General features: G+C 48.1%; 1 protein-coding gene across 6 annotated transcripts in view; it reads right to left on the bottom strand.

Moving 5' to 3' along the window:
• Positions 1 to 25,145, bottom strand: part of ANO2 (anoctamin 2) — a 394,966-nt gene that overhangs the window by 14,693 nt on the left and 355,128 nt on the right. For all 6 annotated transcript variants that reach the window (XR_016213488.1, XM_070049347.2, XM_089304572.1 and 3 more), the window contains 3 exons: positions 3,935 to 4,087; positions 3,522 to 3,574; positions 1,426 to 1,607 (listed from right to left, as the gene is read on the bottom strand). Coding sequence is in view for 5 of the 6 variants with exons in the window: in XM_070049347.2 (XP_069905448.2) it covers positions 1,426 to 1,607; positions 3,522 to 3,574; positions 3,935 to 4,087 (388 nt within the window). In the remaining variant the exon portion in view is untranslated. The remainder of the gene's footprint in view (positions 1 to 1,425; positions 1,608 to 3,521; positions 3,575 to 3,934; positions 4,088 to 25,145) is intronic.

Raw genomic sequence — 25,145 nt, 5'->3', positions numbered from 1 at the left:
GATTCATTTTCAATTATCTTTATATACAGAAGATCGATTCAGTATATATTAAGTAAAGATTTCATCAGTTTGCACCCACACAGAAACACAAAGTGTAAAATACTGTTTCAGTACTAGTTATAGCATTACTTTACACTGGACAACACATTAAGGACAGATTCCACATGAGAAGTAAGTACACAGTGACTCCTGTTGTTGACTTAACAATTTGACACTCTTGTTTATGGCGTCAGTAATCTCCCTAGGCTCTAGTCATGAGTTGCCAAGGCTACCGAAGCCTTTTGAGTTCTCTGACTTTGATCTTATTCCGACAGGGTCATAGTCAAAGTGGAAGTTCTCTCCTCCCTTCAGAGAAAGGTACCTCCTTCTTTGATGGCCCCATTCTTTCCACTGGGATCTCACTCGCAGAGATCTTTCATTTAGGGTTTGTTTTTGTTTTTTTTTTGTTTTTTTTTTGTTTTTTGTTTTTTGTTTTTTTGTTTTTTGCCAGAGTGTCTTGGCTTTCCATGCCTAAAATCCTCTAATGGGCTCTTCAGCCATATCCGAATGCCTTAAGGGCTGATTCTGAGGCCAGAGTGCTATTTAGGACATCTGCCATTCTATGAGTCTGCTGTATATCCCGCTTCCCACGTTGGATCGTTCTCTCCCTTTTTGATTCTATCAGTTAGTATTAGCAGACACTAGTCTTGTTTGTGTGATCTCTAGTGATCCCTGTTAAATATAAGAGTGGGAATAAGAGAGGGAAGAGATGTAGAATTTGGGACATGCTCAATCAGACTTGCCCCAAATGGTGGCTTTAGAAACGTGCCAGGGGATTCCAATACAATCCCATCAAGGTGGCATGTACGAATGCCATCTCACTAGTCCAAGTGATCAATTTCAGTTCACAATTGATCACACTGATAGGTCTAAGAGTCAATTGTATTTCTTACATTATTCCTCATTACCATCTCCCAACCATTTTCCTTGATAACCACATTACATAGCCCCTAAGTATTTATCTAAATTCCCCAATTCATCTGTACTCCATGTTGACTCCCCATCTAGAATGTGACACAACACCTAGCAGCCCCTCCAGGAAGCCTACCCTTTCCATTATAGTCCCCAGTCATCTCCTTGGACATCTTCAACATCTCCATGCTCCCTGACCTGCTTTGTCCCATCGGTCAGCTTCTTTTCTTCCCAACCACGTCCCAGACTATTTGATGGAGAGGATTGTGCTATACAGTTATTTGTCTCCTCCACTGTAGTATCTAGCAAAAGGCATCCAATACATTTTTGTTGATTTATTGAAATTGATTGATTGGTGGGAGCGGAGCAGGAAACAGAGGGCAAGGAGAATGACATCATCCGAAGCTATCCTGAAAACTCTTGACATCCAGGGCTTCTCAGCCTCTGTTACCCCCTTCCCAAAGGCCACTTTACCTGCAGAACTGCACTTCCTGGTCAAACTGTGAGTTTTCCGGTTGTGTCCCTTCCTTCAGCTGGCTGACATTGAAGAAGGAGAGGGTGTGGTTGACAAAGCCATGCAGAGTCCCATTGTGACTATAAGAGTACTGGTACACCAGGCGGGGGATAAAGTCGGATGTGACAGCAATGACAAAAGCCTGCGGGATGGAACCACAAACACAGAGAAGCAGTCAGGAGGGTGCTGTCCAGATGGCACTATCTGACTGAGGGACTGTCCACTCTTGGGCTGTCCATCAAGAGCTGGTACTCTGACTCACACAGAAGTACACGCAGCATGCACAGGGACCTGTCCCTGACCTCATGTGACTAGCTCACCTGGCTTTTCTGTCTTTGCTATAGAGAAGTAAATCCACCAGAGAGTGGCTGTCAGGAGAGTGGATTATGCCCACAGCAGCCAAGGATGCTAAGCCCGTTGGGATCATTCGGTGCTGGCAAATTAAGCCACCTCCAAGACATTAGAATTGGCATTGATGTTGGCCACGCCAAACACAGTGTTAGATTTTTCTGAGCAAATCACCTCTAGTGATGAGAGCCATGGGCAAAGACATTGAGCGTCTGCCCTTGAGTGATGAAAGAAAGCCAGGGAAGACCAAAAAATGTGATTCCACAGTAACCTCAATTTGACCATTCTCTCGCAACACTTTTTAGTATTCTGTGTAATTGAAGTTGTTTTTTTCAGCCATTCTACTTGGGAAAAGTGAGGGCCCTGCTAGATGAAGCCACACATGCCCAGCACAGCATCTGGTGTGTCTAAGTGCTCTATAAATGTCTACGGAGCAAACCAGACAGCAAATGAATGATCACATGTTCCAACATGGAGGTACTTTCTGCGAGGAAAATCTTAAATCTTGTTGGCAGGTGTTTACACTGTATTCTGCACCAACAATTAAAGCCCTTTAAAAAATGCAGTTTAGATATTGTTTTCTAAATGTATATGTGAGTGTGGATGGCCTTAGCCATATCTGAGAATGAAAAACACCCTTGGAATAATCATAGCTACAACTTGCTGAGCACTTATTTTCTGTTCGTCAGCCCATTTTATTTCCAGAATAAAACTGGTGAGTACTATGATTACCTCCAATTTTACAGATAAGTAAACATATCTAGGAGCAGCTGGGCAAGTAAAACTTTGCGTCATCCTGTTCTTTGGAGGGGAGCAATTCATCCCCAGGGCCTCTTTTCTAGCAGACACAACCACAGATCTGCTTCCCAAATTGCACCCTATGCCTAGGGGTCAAGATCAGCACTTTCTGCATCAAATGTTCAAAATCCCAGAGCAGGCTGGGATTCTCTGCCTCTCCTCACACCTCTCAGTCACTAGGTGCTCTTAGTAGGGAATTACAGCCAGGGCCAGAATCCATGTCTCTCTCCCCAGGGAAGCTGGACCACAGCTTTCTTGGTGTGCACGGAGCTGACTGATAATTTCTTGGGAGGTGGAACAGGAGGGTCTGCCTGGCTGCCATCCACCCAGAATGCAAAAGAAAGAGTGCTGTTGTCTGGGGCCCAACAGGATTTCCTCTGCAACGTGGACATGTCTGGCAAGGCAGTTAAGGAGGTTGCAACAGGTGGGACCCCTCTGCTTCCATGTCCTATCTTAACCTGCACAGTGCCCAAGTCCATGGGGATAATTAAGACTTTGCATTGACAACTCTGAGGAACCATAATTAGGAATCACAGCCTGGCAATGTTCCAGGTATTGTTTAAGTCGGGAGTAGAAACACAAAGGAAAGAGATGGATAGATATGTAGAATTCTTTCCTCATTATTCTTGGCTCTAAGGGCAGATCTGATTTTCTTAAGGCCAAAGTATGCAATCCAATGGGTAATTATCTCTCTTTCTCTTGGTGAAATTAAAAATAAAATTGCACAGTTCTCGTGACAATCTGATCGGTTACAATGCATGTGGGTGCCACTAACCAGAGGACTGTGTTGAGCAAAGTTCTGAATGGAAAAGAGTGGGAGAGAACAAAAGCAGGTTTTCTGCTTCGAAGACCTCAGCCCCTCGGGAAGCCCTCCCTGCAGAGCTAGGGTGTCACGAACATAAGCACTTACATTGATGATAACCGAGAACTTGCCGATTCCAGAAAGAATGTCAAACCAAATTCCTGTAAGACAGAAAGGAGGACGTCTGACTTGCCCCCACTCTTGGCCCAGTGGTGACAACACTGCAGCTTGGGGTGATATTCTGCAGGCAAGTTACCAGGGGGAGTTTGCCAGACCCCCAAGAATGGGCACAGGTATTCCCCACCATGTGGAAGCTCAAGGGACAAGTAGGGATAGGTAATGTGGCATCCCTGTACCCAAGGATATAAAGATGAGCAGCTCAAAGGGGCAAAGAGGCATGGACTCGCCCCAGCCCTCTGGATGCCCGACATCTGTGAGGGTGGTGGGAGGAGGCAGAGTGCAGGAGGGAGGGAGGGCTGGGGAGATGTAGGCTTTCCACAGCATGCTGGTGGGGCACATACCGATATCTTTGGTTCTCACAGCATCTGGCCGTCTCAGCTCCGTCACAAACTTCTTAGCATCAAGCCGCACTTCGATGACATTGTTGAGAAGGGCAAACACAGGTGCCAGAGGAAAGGAGGCCACAAAAAGGGTGACAAAACCAAACTGGATGACTAGGAGAGAACACAGCAAGAGCGGTTGCAGTGGGGAGAAGCAGGAGCCAGGTAACGTCGGCTTTGCAGCTCCAGCCCCGAGTCCTTTCTTTCCCAGGTCCCTTAGTCTCCCTTTGGCACCACACACACACACACACACGTATGTGGGTATTTCTTCCCTGGTACCGGCAGGCCTACCAGGTACAGGCAGAATTTAGTCACGGTAAGGAAAAATGAAGAAACATCTTCCCTCTTTCCTCTCCATTAACATTTACCTCTAGGCATTAACCCTATTCATCTAACTCAGAGGTTGGCAAACTTTTGTCGGAAATGGCCAAACAGTAAATGTTTTTGGATTTTCAGGCCATATGGTCTTGTCACAACAACTCACCTCTGCCATTGTAGAGTGAAAGCAGCTGTAGACAACACATAAACACACGGGCTTGGCTGCATCCCAATAAAACTTTATTTACAAAAGCAGTAAATAAAGAGGGCTGGATTTGGCCCCTGGGCCATCGTTGGCCAACCCCTGACATAACTTTAGAAAACCACCTCCCAAATGTGGACTCTTCTTCCTATATGTATAGGCATTTTCTTTGTTTAGAAAGCATATGCCTTCATCACACACTTAAGGAGAGCTCACTAACTGCCAGGCACTGTGCCAAGAATTTAAGGAGGCAGAGGTCTGGTCCTGCCTTCAAGGAGCTGGGTTTGGAGAAGTGTACACAAAGTTTGCAGCAAGGCTGTATGTGTGCAAAAGAGAAGGCAGAACGCACCCAGGACAGAGCAGAGAGCTCATGCCTGCTTGGGGTGGGGACTAAGGGGCACCTGAGCACAGTCCTGGAAAAACAGCCCACAGCTGCCAGAAGACACTGAAGGGAGCAAGCAGCTCGAGCCATGAACACAGAGAGCAAGGGCATGCAGGCAGCCTGTGCTGCCCGGATGACTGGAGGGGGGCGCTTCCCCAGCCACCACACAACCCCCTCACAGGTTTCCTTGCCACCTGTCTCACCTAGCTTTGATTGCCCACGCAGCACACACTCCTTGAAACCTGATTCTGTCACCTACCTACCCACAAATGCTCCTAGGCACTGAGGATAATCTACATTCCTTATTCAGGCACTGTGCACCTTGTTCCCAGCCTAGCTCTTTGGCTCCCATCTCTGCCTTCTAGGACTCTGAATTTCTTTTTTTAATATTAATTAATTAATTTCAGAGGCAGAGAAATAGGGAGAGCTCCCATTCACTGATTAATTTGCCAAACACCTGCAACAGCCAGGCGGCTGATATTGGGAGCCAGCAACTTAATCCGGGTCTCCCATAATTGGCAGGAACCCTATTACATGAGCCCTCACTGCTGCCTCCTAGCATCTCCCTGAGCAGCAAGAGCTGGGCGTCAAACCCAGGCACTCCAACATGGGATGCATGTGTCCCTACAGCTAGGCTAACACACCCCAGCCCTCCCAACTTCTCACTCTCCTGATTTTTCCCTGCCACAGGCACTTCCATTCATTTGTGCAAAAACATCTGTTCTCCAGTTGGCAAATGTCTGTGCATTCCCAAGACCACTCAAATGCCACCTCCACAAAGTCCTTCCTCTGAACCCCACCACCCGTGTGCTGCTGCCATTGCTCCACTCACCTAATCTTTCTTCCCACCAGAAAGCCAAGGGCCCTGCCCACTCTAGAGTTCAGTACATATTTGCAGCTGGATATACAGTCCCGAGTCCCAACAAAAATATGACCAATAAGACTTCCCTACAGGCTAAGTCCAGTTCTTAAACTTATCTGTGCCTCATACACTTCAGATGTGAACTGAGGATAATACTGATACCCACTGAACAGGGCTTTCATAAGGGTAAATGACGTTACATACGCAAACACGCTGAGAGATTGGACATCATCATGCAGTGATCTACCACGTGGGACACCTGCATCCCATACCAGAGAGCTTGGGTTCAAGTTCCCGCTCTGCTTCTGATTCAGCTTCCTGATAAGGTTACCTCCAGGAGGCAGCAGGGGGTGTCTCAGGAGAGTGAACAGTTGAGAAGGCTGGGGTGTGTTAGCCTAGCAGTTGAGACACACACACATCCCATGTTGAAGTGCCTGGGTTTGATGCCCAGCTCCACCTCCTGACTCCAGCTTCCTCCTGAAGTGGATCCTGGGAGGCAGCAGTCATTACAGCTCAAGTAACTGGGTTCTTGTCACCCACATGGGAGACCTGGATTAAGTGGGAAACTTACCCATGTGGGAGACCCAGATTGAGTTCCTGGCTCCTGGCTTCAGCCTGGCCCATCTCTGGCTGTTGCAGGCATTTGAGAAGTGAACCAATGAATGGAAGATTCATTCTCTCTCTCTCTCTCTCTCTCTCTCTCTCTCTCTCGCTGTCCAATTAAGTGAATCAAACTTTAGAAAAATATGCTTTGAGCATCATCTAATACTTGATAATTATTCAGTGTTACTCATGTGTAATTTTATTCTCATTGAAATAGCTATTGACACATACAGATGACTGCAATGTACACTGACAGGCTAAACAGACACACATAGAAGGTGTAAGTGCTGAGTATCAGGGGACCCCACTTCCATAGCTGAGTGTTTTCCGTGGTCCAAGCCCTTCCATATCAATGGACATTAGCATCCACATTGAGAAATTGAAGGGGCTGATTTACATTTCTGCCACATTCGATTGGCTGTGATGCTGTGATACTCATTCTCTCAAACAAGCTTCAAGATTCTAGAATTCTAGAATAAAAAAAAGAACCCAAATTGAAAATTAAAAAAGGTATTTTACAGAGGATAATCCTAAGGTGATAGAAATCAGTCTCAAGAAAGAGAATACTTCCTTTGGCAGTCTGTTCCATACACAGCCGTGGGTCACAGTTCTTGCTAACACAGCCCTGCCCACCACCATTGTCCATGATGCACAATGGGCACTTGTCAGCCTTGGGAGGTACCAATCAGTGGAGGATACTTGTGCCACAAGACATAGGCCTTTGGGACGTCGGCTTGGCTAGAGGGCTGGCCAAAGTGGACTGGTAAGGAGACATGGAGAAATCTTCCAAAAGAAGCCCTGAGAGCCAGTTCACCATGCAGAGTCTCCGGCATCTTTGAAATGAAGCTTTGCTGAGAAATGCACTTTGGAGTCAGGGTAGAGATTAAGGGCATAGGGGATGCAGGGGAGTGGAATGAGCAAGGAAAGCAAAACAGATGCTACTCTAATGTTCTCAAACCTGTAAAATGCATGTCTGCATATATATATCTGGATGTATCTTTACTTATGGAATTTGAAGTTGGGCCTTCTTTATTCTGATAAACTTAGTTTCACAGGACAAATGTTCTTATCCCAAATGACTTCCCCCAGAACCATGTAAACGTTCCAAAACTTCTGCAAGGGTTTGGCAAGAGGACTGATGGGGAGGAAAAGGGTGGTTTATTTCTGAGTGATTGCAAATGTATACAGCATGCCCTTGTCTCATTCATGTAAGTGGCACTTGGAACCCAATGTCCTTCCAGGATTACAAGAAAAATGGAATTTTCCATTTGCTCTTTTCTCTTTCATATGAACTCTTGAGGTAGACAGGAATTCTCTCTTCTAGGGTTGCCCTAAAGGCTTGCTTTTTCACTTTCACAAGTTCTCCAGAGACAAGTTCTCTGTGGTAGCCTTTCTGCCAACACATCTCCCAGTACTGGTTTGATGCTAACAGTTCCCCCTAATAACGTTGATCCCATAACAAAACATCTTGTCTCCTTCGCCTTGCCATTTAAGTCTGTATGATCAGCATTGGACAACCTCAAGAGAGTGGGTTCTTTCAACCCTGATGACACTGGGCCTGGAGTAACTGGATCCTCCTGACCCATCCTCTGATGTGAGTCCAGAAAAGCCTCCCTGTGTGGATATGCCAGGGCAGGTGTTGTCTGCTCAGACTGCACACCCTGAACCCTTCCAAGACTCAATCCAAAGAGGCAGTGACAAATGGTAAGTTTGGTTTTGTTTCAGGAAGAGACAGAGAGAGAGAGAGAGAGAGAACATAAAACCGTATTCCTCCAGCATGCATTTGCCCAATCTAAGACTTGCTCTTTGCAGTCAAAGATCAAAAATGCTGAATCTGTTGGGGTGGGGTGGGGAGGGACTTCTGGGGTCATTTCAGAGGACACAATAATTCCAACCTTCACCGAAACCAAGATTTATTTCTAAAAACAGCAAGCCCCCATTGGGATCAGAGCAGCACTGGAAATGCTCACTGTAGTGCATAATAGAAGCCAGCTTGCCTTGACCAGTAACACATTAAACTTGGCAAACCAATTAGGGAGGAATCCATAAGTTGATTTTCGACTAAATTTTTACAAAGCCCACTCTGAAGGGCTCCAACCAGAAATGCTGATTTGGAAGCACAAAGACTGGAAACACTCGTAGGTACCACTCTCCACTGGTTTTCCCTTCCCCCACTCCAGCGGCTGGGAATCTTCCAAAATACCCACCAGCCCTTTGCTGCCTGATGGCTGGAGACAATTAAAATCACAGTGATTACCTGGGCTTAGGTTAAAATAACAAGGAGGAGGAGGTTAAACTAAACAAGATGGCATCCAGCAAGGACATTCCAAGACAATGTGCTTAAAAATGAGAAACAGCCCAGTAGGTAGAACAGACTGAAAAGGCCACGACTGATGGAAAGATATCTTGATGGAATGCAACTCTGATTTCACACTCATTTATTTAAATTTTTCAGTGAAAAAGTCTACCCTTCCATTGTGCACACACACAGCCCCAGCTCTTGACCTGGCTTATTTTTCCAGGCTCTTCCTCCCTGCCCAAGTTGTGTGCTCATGTCTGATGTTTTCATTTGTATGCTGGAGATCAACTCTGCCTGCTTCCCAACTATTCCAAAACCAGCTGTACTTCCCTAAACTTACCATGTTTTCTACCACTCACCTTTCAGGTTCAACTCAAACTTTACCTGCTCTGTGAAGATTATCCTCCACCCTAGTTCCCCATCAGCTCACACAGGCTGAACTGGGTGTCATGAGCATCTCTCCACCTCAGTCCCATAATGCCTCATGCTTGTCACCCTATTTATTTGACTTGCTACCTGGATTATAAGCCTCCTGACACCAGGACCCATAACTGATCCTCTTTTAGGTCTTCACCATAGTTTGTGATGCCTACTACATAGCAGATGTTCAAAGGTTGTTCGTTTCATAAATATGAACTTATTTTCAGCAGCTGTGAAAAAGAGGAAGTGTGTGAACTGAAAGCATTCTGCTTAATGATGGTAAGAAGATTTGGAGAAATCAAGTGAGTACCTCCACACTGCAATTCTCATTGCCAGAATTTGCACAAAATCCTTTGAAGAAGGTTGAAACAAAAATGGTGAGAAGAGTCCAATTTTAATGAAAATGATCCAAACTTTATTTAGTATTTCCTTATTTGAAAGAAAGAGAGTGAGAGAGATTTTCCATCAACCGGTTTACTCCCCAAATGGCCACCACATCCAGAACTGGATCAGGCTGAAGCCAGGGGCCAGGAACTCTGTCTCCCACATGCGTGGCAGGAACCTAAGTACGTGAGCCATCATCTGCTGCTTCCCAGGTACATTAGCAGGGAGCTGGATCAGAAGCAGAGTAGCCAGAAATCAAACTGGTGCTCTGATCTCAGATGTGGGCATCCCAAGCCGGGTGACTTAGTAGGCTGTGCCACAGTGCCCAGCCAGCTTTTATTTTTTTTTCTTAATCTAACTTTCTATAATTTAATATAAGCAACACAGTCTGCTTAAAGGGATTGAAAACTGAGAGCTGAAGAATCCTCACCCCACCCCACCCCCATCCCCTTTTGAGCCCCCAGTGAGTAATTGCAAGGCAATAGCTGAGAGACACGTTGGTGTGAGTCTATCTTTTCCGGAGGTGGTTACTAAAAAGACTCAGCTAGAAACAGCCCGTTAATATAAACACCCGTGTAAGAGCACAGCAGGGGAAGGTCATCACTGTTTATTTCAGCAGCTAATATTTCAAGGCGGTGCCCACTGATCCCTTTCTCCTAAGGGCCAGGGAAACCAACTGTGCTCTGGGCTGAGAGTGTCTGATGTGGAAAAGAACTGCAGGTGTTGGTTGGCCATGCAAATAGAAGAGACAATGAGAATGAAAGGGATCTAGGTGGCTCCCCAGCATGGGTCCCTGTTGCTTGGGGAAAGAGCAGAAGGCATGAAAGAAATGTGGGAGTTCTCCAAGTGCATCATTCACTGGATACTCATTCATACAACAAGTACTCATTGGCTACATTCTGTATCCTGGACCCATGCTCAGGACTAGAAACAAAGAAGAGTTGGACTGCAGTTTAAATGCAGTTTTGGAAACTTAATCCCCAAAGCACCTATGAGATCTAATAGACTAATGTGGCTTTTATAGCCCTGGCTTAATTATCACAAGAGCGGGCTTGTTATCATGGTTACCATCTTGCTCTCGCACCCTCCTGTCCTTCCACCGTGGCATGTGCAACGTGAAGACCCTCAGCGGAAGCTGGCGCCATGCTCTTGAACCACCCAGTCCCCACAACTGTGAGCCAACTAAACCCCTGCTGTTTATAAATGACCCAGTCCCAGGTATTCCGCTATAGCAACAGACTTAGACAAGTAGTGGGCTGTGTCATCCTTCCCAGGGCTCTGAGTGTGCAGTGCGGAAGATAGACGTGTAAACAAGCCTTGACGGTAGCATTAACAGAACGCTGCAGAGCCTGAGGCAGGAGTAACTCACTCTCACCAGCAGAGCCCTGCAGGCTTTACAGAATTCAGAAGTCTTGGGCTTGACGAGTAAGGACAAGCTTTGTTAAACGGCTGGTAATTAAGATCTTTCCTGAGAATCCACTGGTCCAAATTCATAAACTACTTAGGAAGTGAAGACAATACGTGGAATTCCCTCTCTGGCTGCATAGAGTCACCTGGGGCTTAGACAATGGTTCGGGCAGGATTCAGAAATCCCCAGAAGTCATAACAGGAAAGACTAGGCCTGAGGTAACAGCTTAAGAAGTGAGAGTTTACTGCATGTAAACCAGTGCAACACTGGGACAGACGAGAAAGGCACATTTGTCTCTGATTCTTCTTCATTTTTGTGCTGCCTAAAGGAAACTTAGTCTCCACTCGTTTCCCAGTCTCACATCAAAACTTGCAAGACTGGAGTTGGTGAAATCTATGGCCTTCTGTCTTAAGAACAGCATGGTGAATTTCTAGTGGTTGTCCATTGCATGAACAAGGGGATGGCCTTCCTCACTCTTGTTCACTTTACCCACCTGCAAGGTGGGATTGAGAAGGCCAGTTGGCCATTCTTCCTCCCATGAACCCACTGGGGCTGTGCTAAAGCAGTGCGTGAGGCAGAATAAACTAGCCAGGACGGGAAAGACATTCCCAAGCAACACGTCATCACTAAGGACTTCTGTTTGCTTTATGCCTTTCCCACTACCCCTTCCCAAATGGTTGTGAAAAAGACAAAAAAAAAAAATGATAGGACGATTAAGTTTATGGAATTGTATAAAAAAAGAAACACATAGAAAGAGTACAAACTTACAAGCAAAAAACATAAATCTATAAACTCTGGGGATATATATGTAGCTGTGATTGAACAACAAAGTCCAACCCAAGCTGTTCTTCCTAGCTGGTAGAGCAAGAAGAGAAATGGAAAAGTAGTGTGGTTCTCTGTAGGTTTTAAAAGAAAAGACTGCCTTCCACCCATGCATTCATGACTTCTTTCTCAAGCACTAGGCTTCTTTTGTCTATCAGGAGACATCTGTTGTACTCTGAGAGCTGCAGTATCCAGACATTTCACTTAACTATGCATCTTGACTTTTCACTTAACTATGCATGGGAGGGATCCCCCAAGTACAAGGGTGTTGCTCCCCCTCTTCGTGGAGGAACGACACAGGACCCTGTGCTGTTCTTTTGTCTGCTCGGCCCTTCCCGGGTTTGCTGCTGGTTCTTCCCGGGTTGGCTACCGACCCTTCCACCTCCGTGGAAGGGCGGTTCCCCCTGCCACATTCCCCACTTCTGCGGGGGAGCGGCACACCGCCGGCCGGCTCTCTTGGGGGCTGCACAGGTGTTCCTTCAGGTAGATGTTCCTCTTAGATGTTCCTCGTGCATGTTGTCTCTCTCCTCCTTTATAGTCCTCTTCCACCAATCCCAACTCTGCTACCCACACGCCGAGTACGCTGCTCTCCTCCAATCAGGAGCAGGTCCTACAGTTTATTGGTTGAACTGGAGGCAGCTGTGTAGAAGCTGTTTCCTCCTCTCCCAGTGCCATATTGTGGGAGAGCAGATGCATAGAATAAGTCTTAATTCCAGTAACTTAGTCTAGTCCGAGTTGCTCCCAGTTGCTCCCCACACAAGGGTACTTCTGAAAACGAATGTAAAACTCATATTATGAAAATAAACTATGTGTGGATTTTGATTATTTTGCAATAAAATAAACATATCCCTTATATGTTCATTTTTATTAATTTGAAAGGCAGAGAGGAGAGAAAGAGAGACCAGCAGATAGACAGATCTTCTGCCTACTGGTTCACTTCTCAAATGCTCTGAAGAGCTAGGATTGCTCTTTTGGGTCCTCTGTTCCAAAAGGGCAAAGAAAATAACAACAGCCACGCTAAAAAGGGTGGCGGCCACTTGCAGCTCATCACACTAGCTGCACTCAATGCATTCCCAAGGACAAGGCCATTGATAAGTTCATCATTTGAAGGGCTGGTGCTGTGGCGTAGTGGGTTAAGCCACTGTCTGCAACAACGGCATCCCTTATGGGCGCTGGTTCAATTCCCATCCATTCCAGTTCCAATCCAGCTCTCTGCTATGGCCTGGGAAAGCAGCAGAAGACGACCCAAATGCTTGGGCCCCTGCACTCACATGGGAGACCAGGATGAAGCTCCTGGTTTCTTGCTTTGGACTGGCCCAGCCCAGGCTGTTGTGGTCATTTGGGGACTGAACCAGCAGATAAAAGATCTGTTTGTCTCTCTCTTTCAAATAAAAAAAAGTTTGTCATTCAAAACATAGTGGAGGCCACAGCCATCAGGAATATCCAAAGCAAGTGCTTTTGATGCCCAAGTGCTTCCCAAGCTGTATGCAAAGCTGCGTTATTGTGTGAGTGGCACCATTCATAGCCAAGCGGTCAGAAATCAACCTTGTGAGGTCCACAAGTACTAGACACCACCACCCTGATTTAAATCTGCTGGTGCTGCCCCACGGCGTTCACCAAAGCCCAAATATGGAGCAAAGTCTTTAAGGACTGAAGAAAAATTACCCTCTGGAAAAATAAAGTGGAAATTTATGATTTAAGAAAAAGAGCTGGGATTGGTCCAGGTCAAAGCTAGAAGCCCAGAACCCCATCTGGGCTTCTCACATGGATGGCAGGGACCAAGTGCAAAGCCATCACTTGTTGCCTCTCCATGCACTCATTAGAAGGAAGTGGAATCGGAAGCAAAACCTGCAACTTGAATCTAGGTATTCTGATATGGGTTGTGGTTGTCCCAACTGGCGTCATATTTTTTAAGATTTATTTATTTGAAAGGCAGAGTTAAAGAGAGAGAGAGAGAGAGAGAGAGAATGAATGAACCCACTGGTTCATTCCCCTAATGGCACAATGGCCATTAGGGCTGGTTAGAAGCCAGGAGCTTCTTCCTATCTCCCAGGTGGGTACAGGGGCCCAAGCAATTGGGTCATCTTTTGATTCTTTCCCAGGAGCATTCGCAGGGAGCTGGAATGGAAGTGGAGCAGCTGAGACTCAAACCGGTATCCATAAAGAACATCAGTGTTGCAGGCAGTGGCTTTACCAGCTACGCCACAGCACCAGCCCCTACAACAGGCATCTTGACTGCTGCACCAATCATCTGCCCCTAAATTATCTTTTACTTTTCCACAAACTGTTTGCAGTGCTCTCATCCAGGTAATTCCAAGCAATGCATGCCTCAGAAACAAAGGGAAAGGAATTACCTGGGATTCACTGTCCCCAGGAACACTGGAGCAAGACCCTGGGTGCTGCCTGCACTGTGTGTCTGTGCCTTGTGGAGACAACAGCAGGTGCCTGATGATCCAGTGGGATGATTCAGTTCCTATAAACAAGGTGGTTCAGGAAAAGGGATTTCCTGGTTCTTTAAGCCACTGGCGTTTGACACAGGCACTAGGAGTTCTGCACAGCAGAGTTCAGGGCTGATGGTCTTGCAGACATCTCATAACCACAGCCAGCCTCTGTCAGAAATTTGGAAGTGAGGTAGTGTCATCCCTACCGTCCATGGCCAAGGAATATCAGAGTTGCAAGGAATCTTGGGTGTAGCCGTGCCACCCCTCCATCTGAAGCTTTAGTCCTTTCTAGTCCTTCTTTTCTATTTTTTTAAATTTATTTTTCATTTATTTGACAGGTAGAGATATAGACAGTGAGAGAGAGAAAGAGAGAGACAGAAAGAAAAATCATTTCCAGGGTATGATCTTCAACAATATCCGAAGCCAGCCCTTTCCATTTTCTTTATTCTGTGTCTCAGTTTGAGTCACGGAGACATTGGGGGATATTTGTTACAAAGCAGGGTCATGGCAGTAGCTGACTGACACATGGGGTAGCTGGCCTGAACAACTTTACAAGTTCATCCACAAATGTTGCTCTGGGAAGCCTACTCTTAGGACAGTGTTTAGTACCTACAAGCAGGGCTCTTCCCACCTGGGGGGAGAGGAGAGTCAGTTCCCACTAAATCAATATGGCACCAGCACCTGGACAACGTTGGCCAACAGTGGTGTCTGCATAGCCTAAGAGGCACTGTGCCTCCAGGTTTCTCACTGTGGGGTCATCTCTCTCACTCTTTGTTCCCCAGCAAGCATTGAGTGCCTGCTTATGTCAGCCCTCATGGTTCTGTGCTGAGTGAGTCTGGTCCTCAAGAGGTTTCCAGCACAACTGACTGCATGTTGCGCAACCAGGCCAGGGAATTTTTAGGTACAGAAAAGCTGCCAGTTGCATCATTTATGTATCAGGGTAAATGGCAATACAGCTTTGCCAAGAGAGTCTTTGGGACACATGCCCCAAAAATCTCTCTTATAGGATTCACTGCGGGTCTACACTTTGCTGCAAATTCTACTCTGTAGGAAAAGTCAAAGTACTATAAACTTAGCTTGCAGCTCTTAAAGCAACTGAAGAATTTCCTCTCCTTAGGCCCCGGAGGAAAACCCCACAACGGGGCTCTGAAGCCCCGTTTTGGGGTCAGGGGCAGTGATGATTAATGCCGTGGCCTGCCCCTGGGCCCACATTCCTTCTGCCCCTAAGAGATGGGGGTGGGGAGACTACCCCGAAGCCCTCCTCAGTAAGCTCTTCAGGAAAAGGGTTTGATATTGGAGATTCCCTCGAAAGCTCCCTGCTCCCTGCGCGTAGGTTCCTCCGCCTAATCCCTCACTCTCAGGTTTCCCTTTGTCTGGGGCCAACCCGTCCCCACCACCACTCCTGCCCAGAGGTGGCTGCCTCTGCCCAGCACCCCGCCCCCGACTGACTGACTTCCAGCCTCCCTCCTCCCTCACAGCCCCTCCCGCAGGCCCGCCGGGCCCTGGTTCCAGGTTAATTTAGAACAAGGTAAATATCATACATCTCTCCGACGGAGGACCTGCGCTTCCATTACCAGGAACGGGCTCCGAGGGGGCTCGGTGTGCTTCCTGCCTGCATGGGTGGTCCAGGGTACCTCAGGAAGGAGGCTGACAGCTGAGAGCAGGGCCCGGGATTACCACAGCAGGCACCCCAGAGGGGGCGGGCAGCTTTGGTTTCACTGCTCTCCTTTTTGTGCAAAGGCTAAGACAAGGGCCCTTCTGGAACTGGAGAGGTCTGGCCAGTCGGGGAGGCAGGAGGAAACCTCATGCCACTCCACCCCTCTGTGGAAGCCCAAGTTCCTAGAGGGTCTAAGGAAATTCTCTCATGGAACGGTCTAGAAAGGGACTCCAGCCTGCGTCCACTAGTGAGTCACTGGAGTGATCTTCAGTGGCACAGGTCAGCCACTGAGTCTCTGGGCTTCGAGGAACACTGTGCAGCTGGTGTGTAGGATCTAGAAGCTGGCTCTGCAAGGCACCCTGGGCACACCCAGTGCAGAGGTCTGAAACTCTGTTCCTGTTCAGACCCTCAAGGAGAAATGAGTGTGTGCCCCAAGCCCTGCTGTCTGTGCAGGCTCAAACTCCCTCACTCTTGCATCCAGAATCCGACAAAGTGAGGATGACAGGGACTCTGTTCTACCCTGCATTGCCAAAGCAGGAACAGGCATCACCCTGACACGCTGCACAGCTGGCTCTCGCCCCAGAGCGTGGGTTACATCATGGCAGGGGAATTCTCATCGTGTGGGGAGATTCCCAATGATGTCAAGGGAGAAACTGAGGCTCTAGGAGATGGTACGATGTGCCCACAGCCCCACTGCTAGAGAAAGGCAGAACTGGACTTCCTGTCACATCCCACCTGACTCCCCAGAACATGGCGAGGAGATTTCCCTCATTCTGTCCTGTAGGTATCACCTAAAGATAAAAGAGGCTGTGGGTGTAGAGGGGGTTTTAAGTAAAAAAGGAGGGTGCACAGAACTCAGAACTCAGATCCTCACAGGTCTGTTATTCATGGGGGTGTCAGAAACTATCTCTACCACTGAGGTTTGGTTTTTGTTTAATTTTCTTTGGTCATTTATTTGCAATAGAAAGAGAGAAAATAGATAGAGATCTCATCCTGCTGCTTCACTCCCCAAATGCCCACTACAACTGGAAGTGGGATATGCTGAAGCCAAGGGCCAGGAACTTAATCCAGGCCTTCCATGGAGGGGTAGCAAGGACTCAAGCCATCAGCGCTGTCTCCCGGGGTCTGCATTAGCAGGAAGCTGGCGTCAGGAGATGGCAGCAGATATGAAATCAAAATACTCCTAGGTGGAAAGAGAGCATCTTAACGCCCGCCTCCAGCCAGGTTCTGACATGTGCTGTGGACTTCGTCTTCTCTCGCACCAGGCTGCTTCCCTGGGCTGCCATCTCCAAGCAGCATGGAAGGGCTCACGTTACGCCTTCTCCTATTTCCCTGGCTCACTCCCTGGAAGGGAGCGCACGGCTGGTCTGGAGGGAGGAGGGGAATAAGGACTAAGACCAGGGGACCTGGAAGGAGGAGCAGGAGAAGGAGAGGCAGAGAACAAAGAGGGGGACAAGCACCACTCCTGATAATCCACTCCCTGAATTATCAGCTATGAGTGAGTGAGAAGTGGCCACAGCCTAACAAGAAAGTGAAATTCTTTCAGCCTAGATAAGAGAAAGCTAAAGACAGATAAACTAAGAACTTTATGTATTCAATCATCCTTTACCAGTTTACCCAATACGTTTTGGGGGTTCACCCTTGAGGGGAGGGAGGGGCTGGGTGCTGCCATTTGAGGAACCTAACGTGGGGAAATTAACTTTCAGCAAGCACCTCCTGTTTAGAGGCTGGCTGCCTAATAGGCTGCAGGGCACACGGCTTTAGCCTGTGTTTAGAATGGAGGAAGGCATTGGGGCAGTGGTGGGGAAGGAATACGTTCTGAAGCAGCTGACACAGAGCTGCTTGGAAATGTGGATGGGAAGGCAGAGAGAATTCCAAAGCAAGAGGAACAGACAAGGTCAGGCACGAACCACGCGAGAGACGCAGTGTGGGCGGGAAACAGGTCCCTGCTGGCTGGACCACAGAGTGTGTCAAAGGATGTAGGGTCGAATACATTGAAAATATGTCCTTTGAGGCCCTCAGTAAGGAGAATGGGGATGCTTCTGAACAATGGGATGAGGGAATACACAGGGCAAAGAGAGACGGGGATGGTTGCGAGGAGCCGTGTTGAGGACGTAGTGAAAAAAGCACCAGGCACAGGAGGCTGAGAAGACGAACAGATGGAGCCAAAAGACGGTGGAGGCTGCAAGTGCATGGGGTGGGAAGTGCACGGGAGAGAAGAGCAAACGAGCAATGCAGGGCCTGCAAGAGGGCAAGGCCACTCATGCGCTACAGAATTCAGAAAACAGCCAAAGCAACTACATCTCCAAGCAGATCAACTTGGAAACGCTTCCCCTGAATAGATGGCATCTCTTCCGGGCCCTTCCCTGCCTTGTCTGAAGCTGAAACAGGTCTGAGCTGGTAACTGGGAGATGAGCCTCCATGTCCAGTCCACAGTTGGCTCCATCCCCATGGGTGGTTTCTGAACGCCCCCATAGGTTTTATGAGCAGGCAATGACAGGCCAAGAGGAAGAGGAGAAGGGCAGTTATCTCCAACATATCTCCGCTTCATCAGATGGGAGCGGCAAAGTCCTAATCTCATGGAAAAAAGTGCGATGAGTTGGACTTTCCTGTGGCAAGCACAGTCCCTTCGTGTAACAATTTGCCTAGTCCTCCCTACCACCAGGCCCTGAAACCCCACAAGGCATGGGCAGCCTCTGTTTTCTCTGTGTCTCCAGGGCCTGGCACCACCATTGGGATGGCTGGGATGGGGCACAGCCAGGCAAGGGTGTGCAACTGGAATTGAGGTTAAAGGCAAGGCTGGGAGAGAACATTCCACCATGTCCACTTCCACTGATTATTTGATCCCTGAAGGGAAGGAGTAAATTAAAACCAGCGGCGGCTTCTCTTGGAGAGAAATCCTGGGAGTAAACATGCTTCATTTGGGGATGGCGAGATGAAAATTGCTGCCTATAAAGAAATAGATAAATATGTCCACGGTGAAGAGGGAGGTCCAAGTAGCATGGGATAGAAAGAAATGAAGCCATTATTTCTCTGCCACTAAGGAGGGGAAGCTAAAGAGCTACTCATTCAAGAGATACTTTATTGAGCGCTTATTATGTTCCAGGAGCTCTGCCGAGTGCTGTGAGTAAAGAAGAATAAGACGCAGTCCCTGCTCCCGAAGCCCTCAGTTTTCAGAGGGGATACAGGTAGAGAAGAGAAGAGGAGAGGAATTGAGAATGGGGAAGCATACAACACCTCCAAGAGTCTGAACAGCTCAGCAGGCAGACAAGACAGCTCCTGTCAACTTCATCATGGCACAGGAGATAGCCAGACACACCAGCGTACTTCAAAATGTTCATGGAAAATGACATCAAAAGATAAACGTATCTTGGTGCAAAAAAATGCTAAAATCCATGCATATATGGGATCTCCATTAAGTCCCTAGGAAATGCATTTTATGACAAAGTTATGCACAGATTTTAAAAGGGTTTCGCACCAAACACACTTGTCTTTTAATCTCCTTTACTATGGGCTGTTTGAAATACCCTAGGGCATATATGGACCTTTGAATGGGCAGCAGAACCGGAGCCAGCTTGTGGGTGCCCTTGTGTGCTGCACTAAGGGATGTGAACTTTATCGTAAAAGTCAGTAGCATTAAAGGGTTTTACACAGCAAAAGGAATATGCTCTGGTTTGCATTCCAGAAAAGGCATGCTAAAAAGCCAAGGGAAAAGCAGACGTGAACAAGGAAGCTGGGAGACAAGTAAGGACACATTTGCAGTAATTGAAGGAGAAATGGCGCGGATTGAAACAGGAGGTCAAGGCTCTTAGTAGAGGCAAAGTCGGTGAAGCAAGGATCCGTGGAGCTAAAATCTCAAGATCGTACTGAGGAGGCTCTCCCCAGCCACACTTGATGCAAAGTTGGGAAAAAGTCATGCGGGGGAAGACAGGATCCAGGAGCCGGCATTGTGGTACAGAGGGTTACGCTGCCACCTGCAATGCTACCATCCCATGTGAACGCCGGTTTCCAGTCCTGGCTGCTCTACTTCGGACCCAGCTCCCTGCTAATGTGCATTCGGAAGCCCTGCCACCCATGTGAGAGAAGATGGATTTCTGGGCTCCTGTCTTCTGTCTGGCCCAGCTTCAGCCATGGCAACCATTTGAGGAGTGAACAGATCTGTCTCTCCCTTTCTCTGTAACTCTGCCTTCAAATAAATAAATAAATCATTTTTGAATAAAAAAAGACAGGGCCTACCTATTACAACTCACACATATTCTTCCTGAACCCGGAGAAGTTCAAGCTTGCAGCTTCATGAGCAACTTGGATGCCTCTGCAAGGGCACTGATGCTCTGGCCTCTGAGGTGCACCTGCCCTGTGCATTTCCCTCAGCTGGGCCATTCTTTTTTTTTATTTATTTTTTATTTATTTGACAGGCAGAGTTAGACAGTGAAAGAGAGAGAGACAGAGAGAAAGGTCTTCCTTTCGTTGGTTCACCCCCCAAATGGCCACTACAGCCGGCGCGCTGCGCCGATCCAAAGCCAGGAGCCAGGTGCTTCTTCCTGGTCTCCCATGCGGGTGCAGGGCCCAAGGACTTGGGCCATCCTCCTAATGAATTCTGTAAGTGAGTTTTCCAGTCGGGGAAACGCATGTGCGACCCCAGCACCCTTCCAGACAAGACTGCATTCACAACAATTGAAGTGGTGACAGAATCCTTACCACTATCAACCTGAATCGTTGCATGGAATTCTGGTCTCCAAACTTATTCCTCCCTCTAGAGGCTGAATAAACGTGTGCTGAATGAAGGAAGGAATAACTGATGGCCTCTCCTGTGTCCCTCATTCCTTCCTTAGCCTCCATATCCTCCTCCTGCCCTCAATGCCCATTTTCCCGAGAGAAGCAATGAGTGCATCATCACCAGATTGACCAACATTTGGTAAGTGCTCCCAACGACCTGATGTGAAATGCAAATTTGTCGGGTCTTCAGAATCTTCCTGTTCCCAGGTGTGTATCCAAACCCTCCCTACCCAAAACTACTATTTGCTTTTCTCTATCAACAGTTCCTCCGGGCTGAGACTTGCTAGTCCTTTTCCTCGAAATGCTCTTCCTTGCTCTCATTGATATTTTTTTTTTTTTTTTTTGACAGGCAGAGTGGACAGTGAGAGAGAGAGACAGAGAGAAAGGTCTTCCTTTGCCGTTGGTTCACCCTCCAATGGCCGCCGCTGCAGCCGGCGCACCGCGCTGATCGTGGCAGGAGCCAGGAGCCAGGTGCTTTTCCTGGTCTCCCATGGGGTGCAGGGCCCAAGCACCTGGGCCATCCTCCACTGCACTCCCTGGCCATAGCAGAGAGCTGGCCTGGAAGAGGGGCAACCGGGACAGAATCCGGCGCCCCAACCGGGACTAGAACCCGGTGTGCCGGCGCCGCAAGGTGGAGGATTAGCCTATTGAGCCACAGCGCCGGCTCGCTCTCATTGATATTTAGATCCTCAGAACCAGAAGGGACCTTGTGTGGGGAGCAATCCGGACTAGACTAAGTTACTCGAATTAAGACTTATTCTATGCATCTGCTCTCCCACAATGTGGCGTTGGGAGAGAAGTAAACAGCTTCCGCACAGCTGCCTCCAGTTCAACTGATAGACTGTAGGACTTGCTCCTGATTGGAGGAGAGCAGCGTACTCGGCGTGTGGGCAGCCGAGTTGGGATTGGCGGAGAAGGACTATAAAGGAGGAGAGAGACGGCATGCACCAGGAACATCTATGGGGAACATCTAAGGGAACCCGTGCAGCCCCCCAGAGAGCCGGCCGGCGGTGTGCCGCTCCCCTGCGGAAGTGGGGAATGCGGCCAGGGGGAACTGCCCTTCCACGGAGGTGGAAGGGATAGTAGCCAACCCGGGAAGAACCAGCAGCAAACCCGGGGAGGGCCGAGCAGACGAAAGAACAGCGCAGGGTCCTGTGTTGCTCCTCCACGAAGAGGGGGAGCGACATAATGGTGCCGTGACTCGGATAGGAAACCTAGCTCGGATAGGAAACCTGACTCGGATAGGAAACCTAGCTCGGATTAGGAAACCTAGGACGGATAGCAAACTTAGGAGGGAAGAAACGGGAAGAAATGGGAAAATACCGGAGAGAGAAACTAGCAAACAGCCTAGGGAAAAGCCGGACGAAAAAGGAGCCGGAAGAAGCTATTGAAAGCCTAGGCATAGACTCGAAACAGCCTAGGGAAAAACCGGACGAAAAAGGAGCCGGAAGAAGCTATTGAAAGCCTAGGCATAGACTCGGATACGGACTACGGGGGGAAGCTGGGAGAAATCTCTAAGGTCGAAAGCGAAAGTGAAAGCTAGAACAAACAGACTCGGACGCGGACTGTGGGGAGAGGCCAGGAGAAATGAGGGAGGAATATCGTTGGAGGAAAGCTTGGGGAAACATACCGGGTAGAGAAAAATGTTAGGGAAATTGAAGCCGCGGGGGGCAGGCCAAGGCGGAGACGAAAGCCACTTTGGGGTTCTCAAGTTAGCCCGGGAATAGGGGGCGAAAAGTTGAAACCAGAAGCTGAGACGTAAGCCAGATTGGGATCCGTCTGATTAGCCCGGGGAGCAAAGGACGGGAAGCCAAATCGTGGGGCGGAGACGTACGCTGGGTTGAATTCGCCAGGCTAGCCCGGGGAACTTAGATTGAATCCTAGTGGCGGAGACGCAAGCTACGCTGTGTTACTCGCGGAAGCCGCCGCGTGCAGAGAGAGCACGGGGCGTGAATAGATAGGGAACGCTGGCGTAGGCCGTGGTTCAGACGCGAAAGGGTTAAGCGTGGAGACCGCGGAGCGCGCAAAGCCGAGCCACGCAAAGCCGGGAAGCTGCGCAGATGAGAGAGGCGCGCGGGCTGAAGCGGCGCAGAGCCGGGAACCTGCCGGCGGGGCGGGGTGCCGGAAAGCTGCGGGGATAAGAGAAACAGAAGTTTAGAAGTAAAAGAGAAATAGGAATGTTGGCAGACAGAAGTAAAATGGGAGAAATAGAAATGCCCGGAGATAGAGAAATAGAGAAAAATAAGGCCTCCCCTCAACATGCCAATGAGAAGGCTTGGATTCGGTCTGCCTGATTTAAGGCGGTAAGCGCCAGCAAAGCTCGACCAGAGTATGAGCTGCAGGTCACCGAAGATAGGCACAAACCAACACTAATAAGTCTCCCCCACAATACGGCAATGAGAAGGCTTGGATTCGGTTTGCCTGATAGGTTTTGTAAACACCTGCAGGCAGTTCTAGCAGAGTAGAGCATGCGCTGCAGGGCACCGAACACAGGCACGCATCAGCGCCTAAAAACCTCCTCACAATGGCGAAGAGAGGACCCGGATTCGGTTTTCCTGATTGATAGGACTTGTAAGAGCCTGTGGCAACGCTAGCAAGTAGAGCAGAGTGTGTGCCGTGGGACACCGAAGACAGGCGCGTATCAACGCCAAAAAATAAAAAGAAAGGGGGATCTGTGGGGAGCAATCCGGACTAGACTAAGTTACTCGAATTAAGACTTATTCTATGCATCTGCTCTCCCACAATGTGGCGTTGGGAGAGAAGTAAACAGCTTCCGCACAGCTGCCTCCAGTTCAACTGATAGACTGTAGGACTTGCTCCTGATTGGAGGAGAGCAGCGTACTCGGCGTGTGGGCAGCCGAGTTGGGATTGGCGGAGAAGGACTATAAAGGAGGAGAGAGACGGCATGCACCAGGAACATCTATGGGGAACATCTAAGGGAACCCGTGCAGCCCCCCAGAGAGCCGGCCGGCGGTGTGCCGCTCCCCTGCGGAAGTGGGGAATGCGGCCAGGGGGAACTGCCCTTCCACGGAGGTGGAAGGGATAGTAGCCAACCCGGGAAGAACCAGCAGCAAACCCGGGGAGGGCCGAGCAGACGAAAGAACAGCGCAGGGTCCTGTGTTGCTCCTCCACGAAGAGGGGTAGCGACAACCTTGGAAATCGCTCTGTCAACCTCCTACCTACGGGAGCTGAAAACCTCTTCAAGTATCCTTGGTTCACCATCAACCATGCCCAGCTTTGTTGGGATCATAAACTCACTTCTGTTAAGAAACCTTCCCTCATTTATTAGCAAGCAGGCTCATTCACCCATTCAGAACACTGCATGCTGGTTATGTGCTCTGCAATGTGCTGGACCCTCAAGGATATGGAGATGAATTAGCCATGGGCCCCCCTCACTGTTCTTTAGACTCTAACAGACTCCACCTGCTGAAGAACAGATAGGTGAGCAATACAATCATAACTCAGCTAGATGGCATCAACACATGCACCAAACCCAGTGTCAGGACAGAAAAGCAAACAGTGATTCCTCTAAGAAGCAAGGAGGACTTGGCCTGGGAAGATCCCACAGAGGAAGCACTGTGTAAGCTAGGAATGAATCTGGAATTGGCAGGTCAAGAAGGAATGGGTGTGCTTAGGGGGCTTGCTATTCACTGATGATCCCTTCACATCACAGGACTTGAGGATACTGAATAATTTGCATTCACGGGAAGGGCATTTTCATACATGGCCTGTGACTAGACAAATTGGCTTAATCTTTTCAAGAACCAATTTGGTAAAATAACATCAAAGATTATACAATGATCATATCTTAGGCCAACTAAACTGCACCTGAGAGACTCTACCTTGATGAAACCATAAGAGACACGGGAAAGATTCTATACAAAGACAGTGCCTATGAACTGGAGCATTGAAATAGGGGGAGAATTACAAAATATGCCCTGTGCTTTTCATTGGAAGTTAGGTAAATACGTTAAGGCACATTCATTATAGGGGTTATTGTGCAGCTGTTCATTTTGGATATTATGTCATGGATTGAAAATATTTATTCAGATAATGCTAAGTGAAAAAGGAAACAAATGTGTAAGCATGATCATAAGCTTATTTTTAGAATCACATATATAACAAAAAGGGTCTAAGACACGGCACCCACATCAAAGGTGTGCATTTCACTCTTTATAATCATGACATGAATTTCTTCTGGAAGTTACTGAGACTTCCAGTCATAAATAATATTAATATTTTTCTCTCTTATTTCTTCATAAATATCCACATCTGAACACATGGTGGATGCATATTAAATGTCACAGCAGCTGACCAGTAGAGGACATTTCCCTACTCTCCCTCTTCCTAGGACCTCAAAGCCACTAAAAGCAACAACACTTGACCCTTAACAGTTTTTGTATGTGCTGGATGTTCTTCCAAGCACCTCTACAGATATTAATCCATGAAACACAGCAATTATAGCAGGTATTATCATTCTATACAATAAAAAAATCAAATCGAGATAAATAGAAGTTAGCCATTTACCCAAGGTTAGCTAGTCAGTCACAGAGCTCAGACTTGAACCAGGGAGTATTGCTCAGGGACCCTTGCTCTTA

The sequence above is a fragment of the Oryctolagus cuniculus genome, chromosome 9, assembly GCF_051225735.1.
Source record: "Oryctolagus cuniculus isolate XC-2025 breed Fujian yellow rabbit chromosome 9, ASM5122573v1, whole genome shotgun sequence".
In the NCBI taxonomy this organism is placed as follows: Eukaryota; Metazoa; Chordata; class Mammalia; order Lagomorpha; family Leporidae; genus Oryctolagus; species Oryctolagus cuniculus.
This window is presented reverse-complemented; position numbering and strand designations above follow the sequence as displayed.